The sequence below is a fragment of the Cornus florida genome, unplaced genomic scaffold (assembly GCF_030987335.1).
Source record: "Cornus florida cultivar Cherokee Brave unplaced genomic scaffold, ASM3098733v1 CherokeeBrave_3.0.0_Hap2_Chr04, whole genome shotgun sequence".
Lineage (NCBI taxonomy): Eukaryota > Viridiplantae > Streptophyta > Magnoliopsida > Cornales > Cornaceae > Cornus > Cornus florida.
The window spans coordinates 103,580,621-103,599,368 of record NW_026775574.1 but is presented as its reverse complement, the minus strand read 5'-3'; the positions used below and the strand labels follow the sequence as shown (position 1 = coordinate 103,599,368).

Genomic DNA, 18,748 nt, shown 5'->3' with positions numbered 1-18,748 from the left:
CATTCTCAAATGTTATTCGGGTTCGGGTTTTAGTCCAACTAGTGGGATAGAATTCTAGTCATTGTTCTGTTTGGTATTTGTTATCTTAGCGAGCAGCGAGACATATTCCAACGCAAACAAAAATGAAATCTTATCTTGGCTAAATAGAATGGATAATTTTATTTGAATTTATTAATTCGATATACTTTCCACATTTATAAGAATGCACCCGCTTTATAAGTAGTAATACTACCTCCGTTTAAAAAAAATAAAAAAAATAAAAAAAAAAAAATTGTTCACCTATTGTTTTTGAACCGTCACAAAATAATCATCTACTATCATTTTTTAAATAATATATTTACATCTTTCCGTATATATATTTAGAATTTAAATTTTTAAACTTGGATATTCAAAAGAGTAATGATAGGGGAATCGAAAAAAAATTACTGAATTAGTATCGAATTTGACGTGGTTGGTCATTCTTATCACATGTTAAATAATTATTTTTAGAAACTGTTTAAGTAAATGAGGTAGACAATCATGTTTCTTAAAAAATTTTACTCCTCAAAAGAGATATATATATATATTTATATATATATATGAGTCATGATCTCTTACTCCCGATTGAACAAGAAAATTAATCCATACTTTCTATATAGACCGTTATATTAAATGGCCATTTTTCAAACACACCTATGACCTTTTCTTTTAAGACAAAACCACTCTCACCTTATCATTACATCATCATCATTCAATAATCATTACTATCTACTGTAATAATAAAAAGTAATTATCAAAATAAAAATAGAAACCTTTGAGTGGGAGGTTTATATTCGGTGGTCAGGATATCTCTCCATTTCTTCGTGCGTGGCTGAATGGAATCTATAGACAAAAGTGTGGACAGATGATTACTCTCCATGGATAAGGTTATGAGAAGAGTTTCACCCATTTTATTTGGGTTACCTCGTTGTTTTTGAGGTGGATTCTACCGTCCCACCATAGTCAGTACATTATTATCATTCAATAATCAAACTCACAAATTCATAGATTCAATAATGAATTCCACCAAATGCCCAACTTCAAATTGAAATAGAAAGAACTTTTGTTCAAATTTTAAATGAAATTTTCTTCAATTTCAATTCCAACGATTCTAATGAATCAATTCGATATTCCAAAATATAACATTACAGTATATTTGTCGATAAATTTACTTATACTAGAGAAGTATGTTAATTTACTTATAGTGAGAACAACAAGATGTTTCTTAGGAAAATACTATAATATCTACGGTTGTTGCAAAATTAAAAGATACATGTATTGTTTTTCTTTAAAAGAAATATCTAAATAAAAACAAATTTTTAGTAAAATATACTGGTATTAGTTTATTTTTCAAATGTTTCTATTTTTATTTTGATAATTACCTTTTATAGTTACAGTAGGTGGTAATGATAAAATCAAATATAGAAACTAAAAATAAGGTGAGAGTAGTTTTATATTAAAAGAAAAGGCTGTTTGAAAAATGACCGTTAGATTTAATCTAACGGTCTATATGAAATGTGTGGATTAATTTTCTTACTTCACGGGGAGTAAGAGATGAGGACTCTCTATATATATATATATATATTTGGATAAAGGGAGTATGATATTTTTTTGATCATTTTTAATTATAACAATGGTTTTTCTTTTTCTTAATAAAATGAAAGAGATTTTGATTTCAAGAGTCTCAAACCTAGGTCGTGACGGTTTAGAGGTTTAATTATTCAACACCCGTAAAAAACAGTATGTGATACTGTGGAGGGAAAAATCCCCCTCCAATAAAAGCCAGCCATGTAGCCACAATAGAAGTTTCATTTTTAATTTCTTGGTGGGTTACGAAAGCCCAGCCCTGTTTAAGCCCAGATAAAATCATTAACGCCCAAGATCGCCAATATTGAACCTCCAGCTCGTTAATAAAGTCAGTTGGACTAAGTTGCATTCGGCCCAGGTTCATTTAAATACAGAACCAGTCATACCAAATAAAGGATGCTTCATATAAGGAAGTTCTACAAAAGAAGAAATCTGGCATGGAAAGAAGTATAGAAGGAAACAACATTATAAGAAAGAACATGGTATATGGAATGTACTAGAGGGCAAGCAAGGCGAGTCCTACTAGAATTCTACCATCTTTTTGTATATAAGTAGAGGCCTAGACCTCCAATAAAGATCATCGAGCAATATACGTTTTTCTCTGAATAATTATTGCTGTTTATTATCTTTCTTTGAGTGAGTTGTATTTTTTTCTTTTAACTATTTTAGTTAATTGAAATTTTGCACCTACATATACATAATGGTTCTTTTTTTTCCCCTTTTTTTTTTTTTTTTCTTCTTTATATATATATATGTAAAAATCATTTTAAAATTCAGCATAAAAACGTATCATATAAGTACCTATATATATATATATATATATATATATATATATATATATATATATATATACATATACGATTATGTTGCAGGATCTTTAAGAGGATTTGGATCTTCTAAATTATCTTAAGTTGAATTCGTTAAAACGTGACATTTAAAATCTATCTACGATAGTGTTAAACCACGTCAACTAATTTAAACAAAGTTTGAAAATTACACCGTTTTAAAATAGAGAAATGATATATCTTCCGAACAAATCTGCCGACATATCCTTCGAATCCTAGGTGGCTATGCCATGTCAGATACAAAAAAACACAGCTCTTTCTCTCTCCACGATTCCCCTCAAGCTCTCATCTCAAGCTTGGCGGGCTGGTTCGACAGTCGGCGAGCCAAAGGACTCTCGACAGTGAACTGTGGCGGAGAGAAAGAAATGCAGCGGTGGCTCGGAATGGCGGTAGAACTGAATCGCCGTGGATGATTCGCGGTGGCTGCAGCTGTGGCAGTGCCTGGCCAGACGGATCCGACTTTGGCAACGGCGGCTTGTTCACGCCGAGGTGGAGATGGGTTGGCTATGATGGCGGTGGGCTGGTTGCGGCTTCAGCTGTTAGCTTGCGGATGATGGCGGTTGGATGATTGAGAAGAAAAAACATGGGTGAAAATTATTATTATAACAACACGGCGCAAGTTAGAAAATCTGATACCTATTCGTCCACGGCGAGGGTTATATTGTCACCTTTCTGTGAAACTACAAGTTTCTTAGATTTGTCGTTGCACTCGAATGCTTTTCTCTCTCTTCGAACGATCTGTACACACCCAAATCGATGATTGGTTCAACAGAATAAAGATATATCAATCAAACAAAAATTTCAGTAAATTTCTCTCTCAAACTTTAATGGAGGCAGCGGATGATGGTGGAGACTCTTATCTCTCTTTGATCATATACATTATTTGTTTGTTTGTGTTAATTTCAAAGGAGAGGTTTTTGCGGCCGTGGTGAAGGCTAAACTGGGCAAGAGTGGCCGGAAAAGTGGAGGGAATCGGAGCAGCGAAACATTAGTGAGGAATGTTGAATCGGCGCTTGAAGTTGTTCTGGAACTTTAATTTCCAATGAGAGATGAAATTCTTGGTTGGAAGATGATTGGAATTTGATATTTACGATATCTAATCCTTCTCTTTCTCATACTCAATCTCCCTGTACCGGTGGAGAAAACAAGCTATGGTAGAAACAGAGGGGGAGAGGGGGAATCGTGGAGAGGGAATGAAAAGAGAGAGAACAGTGTTTTTTGTTGCTGACTTGGCCTGGCCACCTAGAATTCAGAGGATAAATTGGCAGATTAGTTCGGAAAATGTATCATCTCTCTTTAAAATAAGAAAAATTCACCATACTTTAACGACGTTAAAGTTTTCTCTCTCCCTCATCTTTTCCAAACAAAGATCGCTCCCTTTCTCTCCTCTTGCTCATACCCAAAATATGTCACGCTAAAATAAATGTATTTTCCCACTATTTTTTGCGCCGAGAATCTCTGTTAACTCCCTTTTTTCTTAAATCTAAATTGCAAAATTTTCTCTTTTTTCACTCTTTGTTTTTTTTGAAATCTAAATTGCAAAATTCCTTTCTTTTTTGAAATGTAAACTGCAAAATCCATTAAAAATGCTTAAATATTCCCCCAAACGTAGAAGCTCTGGTTCACTCTCTTGTTCTGAAATCTATATTGCAAAATTTCTCTCTTTTTTCACTCTTTTTTTCTGAAATCTAAATTGCAAAATTTCTCTCTTTTTTAAAATTTAACCTGCAAAATCCATTACAGAGGCTTAAATATTCCCCCAATCGTGGGAATGAACAAGAAGGGAGAGGGAGTGATATTGTTTTAGAAAAGATGAGAGGAGAGAATGACATTAACGTCGTTAAAGTATGGTGAATTTTTCATATTTCAAAAAGGTGCAGTTTTCAAGCTTTGGTAAGTTTTTCTTTTCTCAAAACAGTGCAGTTTTGGAACTTTCTTTAAATTAGTTGACGTGGTTTACTACAAGTAGATAAATTTTAAATGTCACGTGTCAATCCCTAATATAGTAAGCCGCCCTTCTATGATTTGATTTTCTATAATTATGTAAGATAATTATGATTAGTATAGAATCATGTGATTAAGTTCGTTCCAAATAGAAAACAAACATTATGTGAATTCAAGAGATGAATCGAGTTATCATACTCAAGAGTTAATAAAGTTAATTCAATTAAACTCCTTGATGCAAAATTTCAAAATTTTTCATGATGTGGAACCAATGCTTTTCCTGCAGAGAAAGAGAGATGATGAACGAGATTGTCACCGACATAATGTCAGCCAAGTGTCCTCTGACAATTAAATTAGTACTCGTGACCCAGTATATATTGTACTAATTATATATTTAATTTTGCATATTTTTTCGATTGATCGAAGTTACTCATATAAAAATTTTCCCGCCCCTTCTATTCATGAGTGAGAGAAGATTTTTGGAGACTAGATCATCATGTTGTAATCGTCCCATTTGAATTCGAGCTATCAGATTGCCTTATTTCATTACCTTATTAGTCGTTCTCCAATTCGAGAATCCCAAATAAGTTACTTGTACTTCCTCTTCATTTTTAAATACTCCCATCTTGTTCATTAAGGATTATCCTTATAGCATGGTATGATGTTTGTGGCCCGAATTTGATTCCAGGTCCCGTTTGCGACTCTACAACCCATTGATTGAGTTTTGTGTGTACCAAAGCCTACCAAAAGTTTGGGGGTTCAGGGGCCGCGCCTCTAAGGAAACTTTGTTGACCCGTTATTTGCTTGCGTATCGTAGACCTTGTTTAGTGCTCTCTTGTAGCCGTATGGGACATTGAGAGATAGGAAAAATCTAAAAAAAGAACGTAAGAACAAGAACTAAGGTTTGGGGGTTAAAACTTGTAAACACCAGATTTTCACATAATGAATTCTTTTGCCAGATTTTTACCATGTAAGTAAGCTTTCTCGAACAACGTAAATCTTTTTATTCTGTGTGTGACGTGTTTACTTTTATGGTGTTTCGTGATTATTGCTTGGTGATAAGTGCTTAAATGTTGCACATTTCAGCACCTAAGTTAGGGTATTTCAGTCTTTGCATCTATCTTAATTTCATATTTTAGTCCTAATTTATGTTTATATTTATATGTATTTCAGGGCAATAAAGTTAAAATGAGCTAAGAATGGTCCATTAAAGCCTTTTTGGAGTCAAGCAAAGACAATTTGATAAAGCTTAGAAAATGTCAAAAAGAGGCTGCAGCCCATTGTTCATATAGTGTGCTCATCCTTCAAAAGCGGTCAATTCTACCTTTTTCCGGGCCTTTGATGATGTTCCCAACGATCAAAAAGCAAACCAATTAGCCTGGGGGCCAAATGAAGTTAAATGGGGCTTAAAAGAGATTTTTAGCACTGGGGGATCGATCCCCTACTATTGGCAAAAATGTGCAAAAAAAATACCCCCTAGGGATCAATCCCCAAGGCTAGGGGATCGATCCCCAAGCCCCTGGCAGCATTACGGGATTTATCTTTTACTTGGCTATCGGATTTTATTATTTGGGCTTATTTTTTTGTAACTTATGGACTTTAATAGAGTTTGTTACTTGAGGGAAACAAGTCCATTATTTTTAGGGTTAGTTTTTCATTAGTTTGGAGAAAGTTTTATTTTGATCAGGATTAAGTTTTATTTTCTGTACCGTGATATTACGTGCTCTCTGGAAAAAGGAAAAAGCTAGGGTTGGAAGAATATTTTACAGAGGCTCTGTCTACAATTGAAGGAACAAGAAGAAGGAGCCAAAAGATGGGGATTGGGCTTGTTGACACCATGATCATCTCCTCCATGAGCTAGTTCTTCACTTAGGGCTTGGATGAGCCCTAAGTTCATGTAACCTAAACCTTTGTATTTCTTTTCTTGGGGAATTAATATGTTGTAATTAACTGTATGGCCTTATGATTTCTTTATATATACATGCTTGGTTTGACAAATTAGGGCTTGTATTGATAAATTCTTCTATTAAAATCTCTAGTTGATTGTATGTCAATATATGATTAATTAGGTATTTTAGTCTTTATTAGATGATTGAAAATTAATTCTTCCATTGATTCTATATGAAAATTGCATGTCTATGTGTGATTGATTTAGAATTATACTCTACACTAGATACTTCTTTTAGTTGTGTTTAGTGATGGCCATAGCATGATACTTAGTTGATACAATTGTTAATTAATTTGATGGGGTTGTTCTACAAATTAGCTTATTGTCATTAGTTAACTGTAGTAAAGTAGGCAATTTGTTTTTGATTATGTTAATCCATACTTCTAATTACAATTTGTATTATCTTCTTGAATGATGTGTGCTCTTATCGGATACATTTGTGAATGTGTATGGTAGGTTATGACGTAGTATTGAATGGGTTCTACACTTTAATTTAATTGTCATTAGATAGACAATTCATTCTTGATGTTGATAATCTATGCTTACAATTGTGATTTGTGATGATAATGTGACCACATCTATAATTACACTAATGAATTCCCCATTAATTGAAAGCATATGGTTAATTGCATGAGTTTAGTGGTGAATCCTAACTCTAAGACTCTCTTTCTATCTCTTTAATTCTTAGTTTAATTTAGTTTAATTTACTGGCATTACAATTTATTTAATCACTTCACCAAACTCTTTTTCTCTCAACTCTCTCTCTTGTGCAATCTCATTAGCACTAAAATCAAGTTTAATTCCAACACGTGTTCAATCTCTTGGGACGATCCCTTATCACTTCATACTACATAGTATAAGTGTCTAGCGGTTTATAAATGTAAACTATGATGCCCACTTGATACCATTTCCAAAACCAAAGTGTTGTGCATTATTTTGTGCACACGCCCAGGTCACATCAATTGGGTTCGCTAAGCTTGTCGTAACATACTAAATAAGCTAAAATTTAAGGATAGTGTAACAACAACTGAGAGCTACGCTTTTTGACGGGAGAACTGAAATGAGTATTCAAAAAGTTATGGTTACGATGAGTTATAATATATATATATATATAGGTATGTAAATATAGCTTAAAAACAACAAGGGTCTACTTTGTTTGTAATTCTGAAAACAATTATCAAGAATTCAGAAAATAGGAAACTATTTTTAGAAAATAATCCTTTATAGTTATCTAAAAACAGACATTTTTATAATTGAGTTTTCAGAAAATTGAACCAAATTTGATTTCTCATCCTATTTTCTGCTACAACTACTAGTCTGAAAGGAAGAATTCTCTTCTCCCATTGTTGGGATTCTTTCGGATTACTCCTGCCGAAAATTGGCTAACACTTGAGCATTCATTCATACCAATTTTAAATGGTAAAGAAAGGAAGTTTAGAAAGTCGGATTTCATTAAAAACAACTATTCTCTGACTCAGGCTTCGTCTGAAGGCCTAATACTATACCATTTCAAAGTTTCCCATGTTTTTAATTACCGAGTTTGTAACCCTATCACAAACCAATGGTTTGCTATTCCTAAACCAAACACGGTATATAATCCATCTACAGTGGGTTTCTCTTGTGAAGAATAATGTAGCAATAGCAAAGATGGTGATGGTGATGGGGTGATGCATTTCAAAGTAATTCGAGTTATTAACTTATTACAGAACGAGCCATATATGACAGTGGATTAGCTACAGAAACTCTCCCTTCTGGTACAGGCAATGAAGTGAATCGTTTCTCACTTCTCCATCTGAATTTTCAGTTGAGCATACATATGATTGTCAATCAGTAAATGGGATCTTCTATTGGTATGTTAGTGGTCATTTCACCAGGGAAAATGAAAATCGTCTCTGGGTGATAAAGTTGCCTCCTCCTCATTAAGAGGGTGGGATTTTTGCATTATATCATGGGCGGGTCACCGGATGGTTATCTCCGGAATGCTGTGAATGACAAATTGATTTTTGGAGTGTGGGATCTCAAAAAGAAGCTTTCTACTTATAGTTTATTTCACAGTATACCAAGTTGTGAAAGGATCTTGAAGGAGGAGGTAAGTTACGAGAAGTCGGGCATCTTTAACTATTTAATATGTTAAGATAAATCCTTGTTTGATGGTGTTTCATCCTCGCAGTTCAAAACTTGTGTATATTCAGCATGGAAGCAGGGTGTTTTGTTATGATTTTGAGACTAGAAGATTGGAAAACACTCAGTATCTGGGAATTTTCTTGCTATGCGACAGTGTAATTCCTTACTTCCAACCTCCTTGGCGCATTTCTCTGCCTTTTACGAATCCAGAAGCCGGAGAGAAAAAGTGGTAAAATCTAAATCACACTGTGGAAATGGGAAGAAGAATACGTTGAGAGCGTGAGAGCAGTATCCGTTAAGAAGAACTATGCAAACTAGGTTTTAATTCTTCCTTCCAAGGCTTGCTTACAGTAATATACGTTCTATGTAAACTTTTACAATATTTTTGGTTCAAATTTATACCATACAAATTTCAGATTTCAATTTACATTACCTTATTTCATAAACTCTCTCTTTGAATGTGACCCTAATATCACGAATGTTAGGGGTGACAAATTACGATCCGCCTACACGACATAAGATAAACGAGTTTGGATTGACCTTAAAAAGGTTGATACGAATAGCTCGTTTACTTAACTGTGTTGAATTAGGATTGAGGGGATCAACCCGTGTAACCCGTTTAACTCAATATGTCATAATCCTGAATATGACATGTGTAATATGTTACCTGTATGAGCAGTTAAGTCATTTCAACATAAATCTTGACTACATATTTAGGTTAATTGTGACAATTTTTTTTTTATAATATTTATTATTTGATTAAATATTAAATCTCTCATTTTGATAAACATGTTAACGTTAACATGTTTAATGAATAGGTCTGGTTAGTGTTGAGAGTTTCTGATGCGATTATTAAATAGGTCGAATTTGGATTTACCTGATGAGCATAATATCCTTACATCGATACGACATGATTATAACCCATGAACACGAATTGCCACCCTTATGCTTAGTCTAATAATATTAAATTAACACAATACGATTACGACTCGCAAACACAAATTGCTAACCCTACCTCTCTTATAAAAAATGTCATTGTTTTAATTCAAAATTTAATGGACTAATTTTTTAATGTTCCTAATCTACCCTTCTTGTCCTAACTTATAAAATCATGAGAATCCAAACATAGAATTTATTTAAAAATTTACTAATATAATAAAAATAATAATAAAAACTGCACTCTTAAAAAAACTAAATTTTTAAAAAGAAATATTTTTTTTTGAATAAAGGGAATATATATATATATTTTTATGCATTTTTAAGATACCGTGGCAATTATTAGATCTTCTTTCCAAAAGCAAATCAATATTAATGTTCGTTTATAGATGTCGGGCACTTACAATTATATAATAAACTTATTTCTTCCACATTGTCATTGACATCCACATGCATATAAAAAAATTTATTTCTCTCGGCAAATTCTGCGTGTATTATTGTACCCAAAAAACATTAATTTAATGGTTATGTATCATGACAAGAGTGATGAGCTTTGTTTATTGACAGGAGATTGACAGATTTAATTATTACTCATTCCACATTACAACGCCGTCTCTCTTGATAACATCACTTTCACTTCAAATGCAACGTTTAAATTTATTTTTAATTGTAATTTGCTTAAATGACTCCATCCAAGATGATAAAATATAGCTTGTTTGAAAATCTTTTTGTGCAAAATATATATATATTTTCATTGTTAAGAAACTGATTAATTCATTTGCCCATATGGAAGCTTAATTCCCACTATTTACTTTAAGAAGCAGAGGAGATATTTTTAGATTGCAATACTATTAGATTGTAAGACCCCAAGCGTGCAAAAACATTAAGGCTCCGTTGGAACAAACGTAAAATATTTTTTTTAGAAAATATTATTTTATTTTTATTTTTTCGGTATTTGACAAAAATTTACGTTGAGGTTAAAGTTGAGTCATCAGGTAGAACATATAAAATAACTTGTCGAAAATTGATAGATAAGTTATTTTTGTTAAATTTTAATATTTTTTTCTTCGAAAATATTTTACGACAACCCAACACCAGAAAATAAAAAAATATTTTATATCCAAACAAACGGAGCCTAAGTTTTTTATATTTTTATTTTCTTAGGAAGAAGAGGGACCATTTTTTGGGCTAAAAACAACCAATACTAAATGTCACCTCATCCACTTTATGAATAACAAGCTTTAAATTTGTTAAGAACAAGAATCAAAGTTCAAGAACGAAACCATCAAGGGAGAAGAGTAGCAACAGGAAAGACTAAAGGTCTGGCCATTATTGAGACAATAGCTCCAAAATTACATTCACAAGGCACCTCCAACAAGGAAAAACCATCCAAACCTGCACAAGATCAAATCAAGTAGAAAAAATCAAATCAAGTCGGAGACAATTAAAACCGACATAGATCAGAGATCTAGCCAGAGAGAAAACAGCAGAACCATCCATACTAGGCGGAAACAAGTCAAACATGAGCAGATCTAATCGGACAAAAGCAAAAACGACATGAAAAAGACCCACAGAGCGAACTTATTAATAGACACCGAATTTATTGAAATTGTAAGAGACAAAACTGGCACCTCCCCGCTCCCATGGAAGGGAGCAGAGAGAAAAATGGAGGGAAAGAAGCGGTTGTTGAAGAGAGAAAGGTTAGAGAGAGAAAGTTAATCGGAATAAGTTGCATCAAAAATATAATTTATACAGTAGAGTACAACAATTCACATTTTGAACAAAAGTTTTACCTTTAAGTAAGGTGGTCAACCACATATTATTATTAAATATTCCCGTGTCCGCCATTCTTTGATTTTTCCGGTTCAAAATTCAATGTACTAATTTTTTAATGTTCATAATCTACCATTCTTGCATCATGTGGATCCACGTATGAATAATAATAAAAACTACTAGTGTAATAAGATAATAATAAAAATTATACTCTTAAAAAATTATGGACATGTTTGGTTTATAATTCTGAAAATAGTTCTCAAAAACTCAAAAAACAGTTTTCAAAAAATTATAAAAGATTATTCTATAACAGACATTTTTATAATTGAGTTTCCACAAAACAGTTTTAAAAAAACTGAACCAAGCAGAATTTTTTATACAGTTTTCTGTTTTTCAATTTTTCGATAACAAAAAATTGTTTCCATAGTTACAAATCAAGCAAATCCCGGGCATACTTGGTTTGTAACTTTAAAAACAGTTATCAGAAATTCAAAAAATAGATAACAATTTTCAGATAACTATACAAGAATGTTCTCTAAAAACAGGCATTTTTATAATTGAGTTTTCAGAAAACTGAACCAAGCCGATTTTTTTGTACAGTTTTCAGTTTTCTGAAAACAGAAAATTGTTTCTATAATTACAAACCAAGCAAACCCAAAGAACTAACCCTCAAAAGAAATATTTTTTTGGGTTAAGAAAATATTATTTTTTATTTATTTTAAATACATTTTTAAGATGATCGCAGCAATTATTAGATCTTCTTTCCAAAAGCAAATCAATATATATATATATATAGTTTATTGAGGCCGAGCACTTGCAATTTATATAATGAACTTATTTCTTCCATATTGTCATTGACATCCACATGCATATTAAAACATTTATTCGTATCCACAACAATTCACATTTTGAACCTTTGAGTAAGATGTGTCAACCACAACATTATAATTAAATATTTTATCTCTCTTATAAAAAAATGTAATTGTTTCAATTCAAAATTTAATGTACCCTTCTTGTCAAACTTATAAAATCATGATGAGAATCCAACATAGAAGAATATATTTAAAAATTCATTCCTTACTAATATAATAAAATAATAATAAAAACTACACTTTTAAAAAGAAATATTTTTTTGGAATAAAGGAAATATATATATATTTTAATGCATTTTAAAGATATCTTGGCAATTATTAGATCTTTATTTATGGCCAGCACTTACAATTATATAATAAACTTATTTCTTCCATATTGTCATTGACATCCATATGCGTATTAAAAAATTTATTTCTCTCGGCAATTTCTGCGTGTATTATTGTACCAAATTTTTTTAAATTTAATGGCGTGACAAGAGTAATGAGCTTTGTTTATGGACAGGAGATTGACAGATTTAATTATTATTCTTCGACTTTATAACATTACAAAGATGTATCACTTGATAACATTACTTTCACTTCAAATACAACGTTTAAATTTATTTTTAGTTGCAATTTGCTTAAATGACTCCATCCAAGATGATAAAATATAGCTAGTTTGAAAATCTTCTTACACAAAATATATATATTTTTTCATTGACAAGAAATTGATGAACTCGTTCATATGGGAAGTTAACCCTCGCAAATTCTTCGATAGCCCAGTGATTTAGTGATTCTTATATATTATTAGATTACAAGTCCCCGAATGTGCAAAAACATTAAATACATAAGTTTTTGACATTTTTATTTTTTAGGAAGAAGAAAGGGACCATTTTTTGCTGAAAATTTCCAATATCACCTAGTCCCTTAACAACCAATACTAAATGTCACCTCATCCACGTTATGAAAACTAACTTGGGACTCCTCATAAGACAAATCTTATTTATTTCGATATATATATATATCAATAACAAAATAAAAAGTGAATTGCACATGTTTCTCCTTATTCTTGTAATTCAATCAAAGTCATATATCCATTTCAAAATACCAAACGACTCCAATAAATTATTTATCATATATAAAGGAAGCCTTCACATATTATCAACTAACATTCACACAACACTTGAAAAGAGGCACTTAGCAAAGCCACCATACATGGAGTAACTTGACAAATAATTGGGAGGTCTACACACTCGTAATAGCAGGAGTCTCGTAGAGAGGGTTAGTCATTTAGCAAAGATGCTTAAGCATGGTGGCACGGGGCCTACAAACAGCTACCAAGGGATTCAATTTGGGCATGAGCATGCTTGGAACCACAACCATGTCCACCTCCTCTTCTCCAACTCGCTTCCACTCGAATGCCTGAATCAATGTCCCAAGCACCAATCCCACCATCCGACTCCCCAGGCCAGCCCCGGGACACGCTCGCCTACCTAGACCAAATGGAATATAACCTTCAGCACCCCTCTCATCTTCAAACCTCTCAGGCATGAACTTTGTCGGGTTTTCCCATAGCTTGGGGTCCCTGTGAATAGCCCAAGCATTAACGGATAACAGTGTGCCGCGAGGTATGTCATAGCCGCCTACTTGACAGTCATCAGCAGACTCATGTGGCAGTAGAAGCGGACCGGGAGGATATAAACGAAACGTTTCATCGATTACATTTTGAAGGTAATTCAATTTCTTCAAGTCTTTTTCCTCTAGAAGTCGGTCTTGTCCAACATGAGTATCTATCTCGGCTCTGACCTTGTCCATGACATCTGGATGGTTGAGCATTAGTGACATTGCCCATTCCATGGTTGATGACGAACTTTCAGTTCCGGCAATAAGTAATACCTGAGTCACAGTTGATATTATGAGTCACGGTTTTTCGAATATGTCACTTTTTATGAGACCCAGAAGGTATTTCAAAAGAAAAAAGTAAAATCAAAATTTAATAGAATTGTGTGAAATGTAGCATTATTAATCTAATGTGTTGACTTTTCTCAACATAAATAGTGTGTACTTCTTATAAGGAGAAAAATACTTAATTTCTTACTCAAGATTCTTACAGCTACCATGTTATGATTTCATTGGACATATGTTCTTTTAGAATATTAAAAATAAAAAAAAATAAAAAAAATAAACAAACAAACAAACTACCGATTTACTTTTCCTTTTGTACCAAAACAAAGTGTTTATATTTTTTTTTTTCATTTTTTATTGATCCAAAATAATTTCAGTACCACGTGTCTGACTGACCCTATTTATATAGAATTAAAATAAGAATGATGATAATGAAAAATAGCAAAGATTTTAAAAGCATCCCACTCTAATTATGTCGATCAACTTTGAGATCACTGCTCTATTCCTTTTGTCAACCAGGTAACTAACACGACCAACATGCTACAGATAGATGAGTAGTCTTATTCTTAACCCATATCACATATATGTACTGATAAATATATAAGATAGATAAAAATTGCATACCAATATAATCCCTTTGATTATTTCGTCGGTACAGAACTCGGGGTCCTTTTCTTGCAAAGACAGCAAATTATCAATCACGCTTTTGCTGTCTGACAGTCCATGGCTTTCTCTCGTGTCACCATTATTGGATGAAGACGTTCGATGCCGCCGACATTGATCAACCAAGCTTTGGAAGAACTTGTCCATCTCCTTCATTACTTCAATCATCCTTCTCTCTATCTTTCTATAACTCAACCACTGCAAAACCCCAAAAAATTCTGCATTATTCTCTGGCTTACCGAGTTCTGTGTGCTCTCTAATCAGATACCGGAACCGGCTCGCTTCCTTTTCGTCGTCCACATTTTCTCCGTAAAATCGCTTCTTAGCTATGATCATGGTCAAGGCATTAAATGGGAGCTCGAAAAACTTGGATTTCAATTCCACGCTAGTCCACTCGTCATGAATTCTACTATTAATACTACTGCATCTTTTTACGAACAATGCCACCTCATGTTGTCGTATGCCGGAGGTCATCACCAGGCGGGAGGTGGAGAAAACCTCAAGAGTTGTAACACGGCGTAGGTTGCGCCATCGATCGCCGTAGGAGACTACACCGATGGTGGTGTTGTTATAGTTGAGGTGTTTTCCGACCAGCATGTGCGGCCGGTTCGCGAAGATGATGTCGTTCTTGGTGAAGCATTCCTGGACAGCTGCCGGGGAGGTGACAACGAGGACTTTACGGGTTCCTAAACGGAGGAGTAAGATTGGGCCGTACTTTTCGGAAAGTGCTTGAAAAGATTGATAAAGTGCAGGCTTTTTAAGTAGATGGAGATGGCCAATGATGGGAAGAGCAGGAGGGCTTGGAGGAAGATTTTTGTGTTTGTGTTGTGTTCTTAAGAAGAGCTTCAAGAGTAGGAGGAGAGAGAAAATGATGAGAGCTAGGTCATACCAGTCTTCCATTTTCTGCTTAATTGGTCTCTACAATGGCATATGCATGATTTCAAGCCTTTAAGTAGGAGAGATCAGTCTTCGGCGAACCGGCCGTTGTGGGAGTTGCTGAATTGGCAATTCAATAATTGAACCTACGATCCGTCTGTTTATACCGACATTATATATATATATATATATATATATATATATATATATTAGCAATATCGATGTGGAATCCACAAATATACTTCATCTTATCTTAGAAAAGAAATGGATGAAGTAGGTGTTGGGAAACGTGCAAATTTTAAAAACTTTTGGAACAATTTTGATTCATAAATCTTGATTCATAAATCTTGATTCATCACATAGAGACAAGTTTTATACAAAAATAAAACTATAATGTATCATTCAATTAATGGATTGAATACTTACATCAAATGTCTGAGTAAATTTTTAAATCTTTCCTCTAAAGTGAATGTTCTCACTTATTGTAGATCCCTTAACAAGATGCATTCTCCTTGGATCTCCATCTTCTTGGTAATTATTTTGCCTTTAGGAATCATAAGCCTCCATGAATGACCTTGAAAAACAAGGCTTGTGGGAGCCTCTATTAGATGAGAATATAAACCCTAATTTTCTAGAGAGAGAAAATAAATTTCTTTTTCCTTCTTCTAAAAATCACCCACTAAAATATACATAGACCATGTATATTTATAGGCAACATAAAGGTAAATAAAAGGAAACAACGAATCCTTCTCAATCTCTAATTTACATGTCTCAAATCTAATATGATTCCAATATCAAGTTGGGCTATGAGTGAGAATCCATTGGGTCTATTGTTTTATTGGCTACAATGAATTAATAATTAGCCCGGTCCATGGACCCAATTCAATTAACTCATAAATTAATTTCTACTCCACTAAAATAAATTAATTGAACTCCAATTAAATAATAAATAACCTCTAAGTCAATATTACACTTTGACCCCTCTATGCATAATTAGTTATCGGATAAATAAAGTCATCAATCCGACTACTTAATTAATATATTTATTTTGGTACCTTTGATTATTTCTGGCTCGATCACAATAAAACATTTGTTTGACAAAAATAATAATTTAAATAAATAAATATATAATAAATCATTTTGTCTAAAAACACACGAAGGCCTTCGAATTTACTTTGTGATCAACCATAATCAATACAAAATAAATACAAGTAGCAATGATGCAAATATTGAAAATATAACCCTCTAACTATTAATCACATAACTACCCAAAGTGTCGGTCTAAGGATCCCGAAGAATCCGCCGAACAAATCAAAGTAATTATTAATTAATAAAAGAGTTTATAATTTTCTCATACTTAAGAGTCAAATGCCATGACGATGATAAGGAGCAATTGCATACGACGGCTCTCGCAATATATCTGAACCTAACGCAGATCCAGTTCAAGTATTAATTAATTATAAGTCCATCCATAATTATCGACTATGAACAATTTATAATTACTATTTATATATCATGCATTGATTGCCATCACATACATATATATAAATATTTCTCGTAATCACAGGGACACTATCAATTTCATAGTGAATCGAAACATAATACATTGAATTCACCAATTATATAAATCATAAATATTTCAGATACGTCAGGAACATATGTCACTATAATCCAAATAAAAATTTGCTATGTCAGGACATATAAATCCCAACAGTAGGACCATGCTGGGGTGAACAATTATTTTGGCCAAGGCAGTGGCAGATAAACGTTGAGTGTAGTGGTTGTAGGGTCAAGAAATATTGGTAGGTCACCTCATGAAAATCTTTCACGCCAAAAATGACAAACATAATGATTGATTTTCATGAATGATATGGAGTGCCTGAACAAATTAATTAGGGTGAGTGGACAGCTTAATGTAATTTAAAAGTAAACTATTAAAAAAAAGTATAGGTGAAAAATAAAAACCCTAGAAGAAATTAAGGAAGGAGACGGGATAAAAACCCTAGAACAAATTAAGGAGAAGGGAAGGGAAACCGCAAAACAAATTGAGAAAAATAACGAAACGTTACAGAGATACACTGTAATTGATAAATAAATATATACACACTTTTAATTTATGAACAAAATTAATAATAGCATCGTAATGTATTGTTACGAATTTGTAATTTGAATTATGACTCCTAAATTAATATTACAGTGAGATCAAGTTGTGTAAGTGTGTATATATAAAAGTGAAGATCACGTTATATGTGTGAAGACGAATACTTTGTGGCAGAGAATCAGAATTTTCATGGGATTCAATTAGGGTTTATGTACCCAGGCATCCAACCACCTTTAAAATGTGTGATCCATTAAGGATTTTTTATGTCAATTTGATAGTATTAAAGAGAGTTTTTTACTTTTTTTCTTAACAAAATAAGAGAAAAAGGTTAGCCGATGGAAGACAGAAAGTGAAGTGGTCTATTTGGCCTCCTTGGCTTCGTGAAGCCATTGAGGCGGATCTTTCTTTTGTTGGTTCGGGCTTGATTGGCTCTTTGTAATTTTTCTACTTATTGTTGCCAAAAAATTAAAAATAAAAAACAAAAAGAAGAAGGTATTGGGTGAGTAACCATGTCATTGGTACATCAAAAAAAATATATATATATATACTATAAAATTGATCCCACCATTTTAAAAAAATGACCTGGTTTGTTAGATTGGGGCAGAGGACACAGTAGATACACATTATGAAAGAAATTTGTGAATGGTAATACTTTTTTTTTTTTTTTTTTTTTTTGAGTAAAGTACAGTAATACCCTTTGAAATTTGTCAAAAGGACACCCAGAAGAAAGTTTGTCTATTTTGGGACAATGACATTCCCTGAAATTTGATACTTCTACCAAAGACACCCCAATGGTAATAAATTGACATTTTTACCTTTTGACTTCTATATTAACTAATTTAAATATTGAAATGACCTTTCTAACCTCATACTCATAATAATTAACTCATTCTCTTAAAAAATTAGATTCTCCAAAAAAAACATTTAATTTAAGACCGATGGAATTTAAATTTTTAGTTATATAACTTGCGCGAAAAATATTATATGTAATTCTTATGATACTGCTTTATTGAGGTACAAATTTTTCTCTTGACATTAATTTACACAAGTAGAAAATATACCCACCAAAAATATTTTTTCAAAAAATGGTGTTTGCTCTTACTGTTTTTTGTTTTTTGCTCTAACTTCAATGTTCTAATTTAGGTCAAATTTCATTATGTCAAGTTTTTATGTGTTC

General features: G+C 32.8%; 1 protein-coding gene across 1 annotated transcript; it reads right to left on the bottom strand.

The window, feature by feature from the left end:
- Positions 1-13,140: 13,140 nt before the first annotated feature.
- Positions 13,141-15,615, bottom strand: LOC132304382 (cytochrome P450 81Q32-like). The gene is made up of 2 exons (XM_059802035.1): positions 14,556-15,615; positions 13,141-13,922 (listed from the first exon to the last, which is right to left on the bottom strand). Exons 1-2 carry the CDS (start codon positions 15,492-15,494, stop codon positions 13,317-13,319), a joined length of 1,545 nt encoding a protein of 514 aa, XP_059658018.1. The 5' UTR covers positions 15,495-15,615; the 3' UTR covers positions 13,141-13,316.
- Between the last annotated feature and the right edge of the window lie 3,133 nt (positions 15,616-18,748).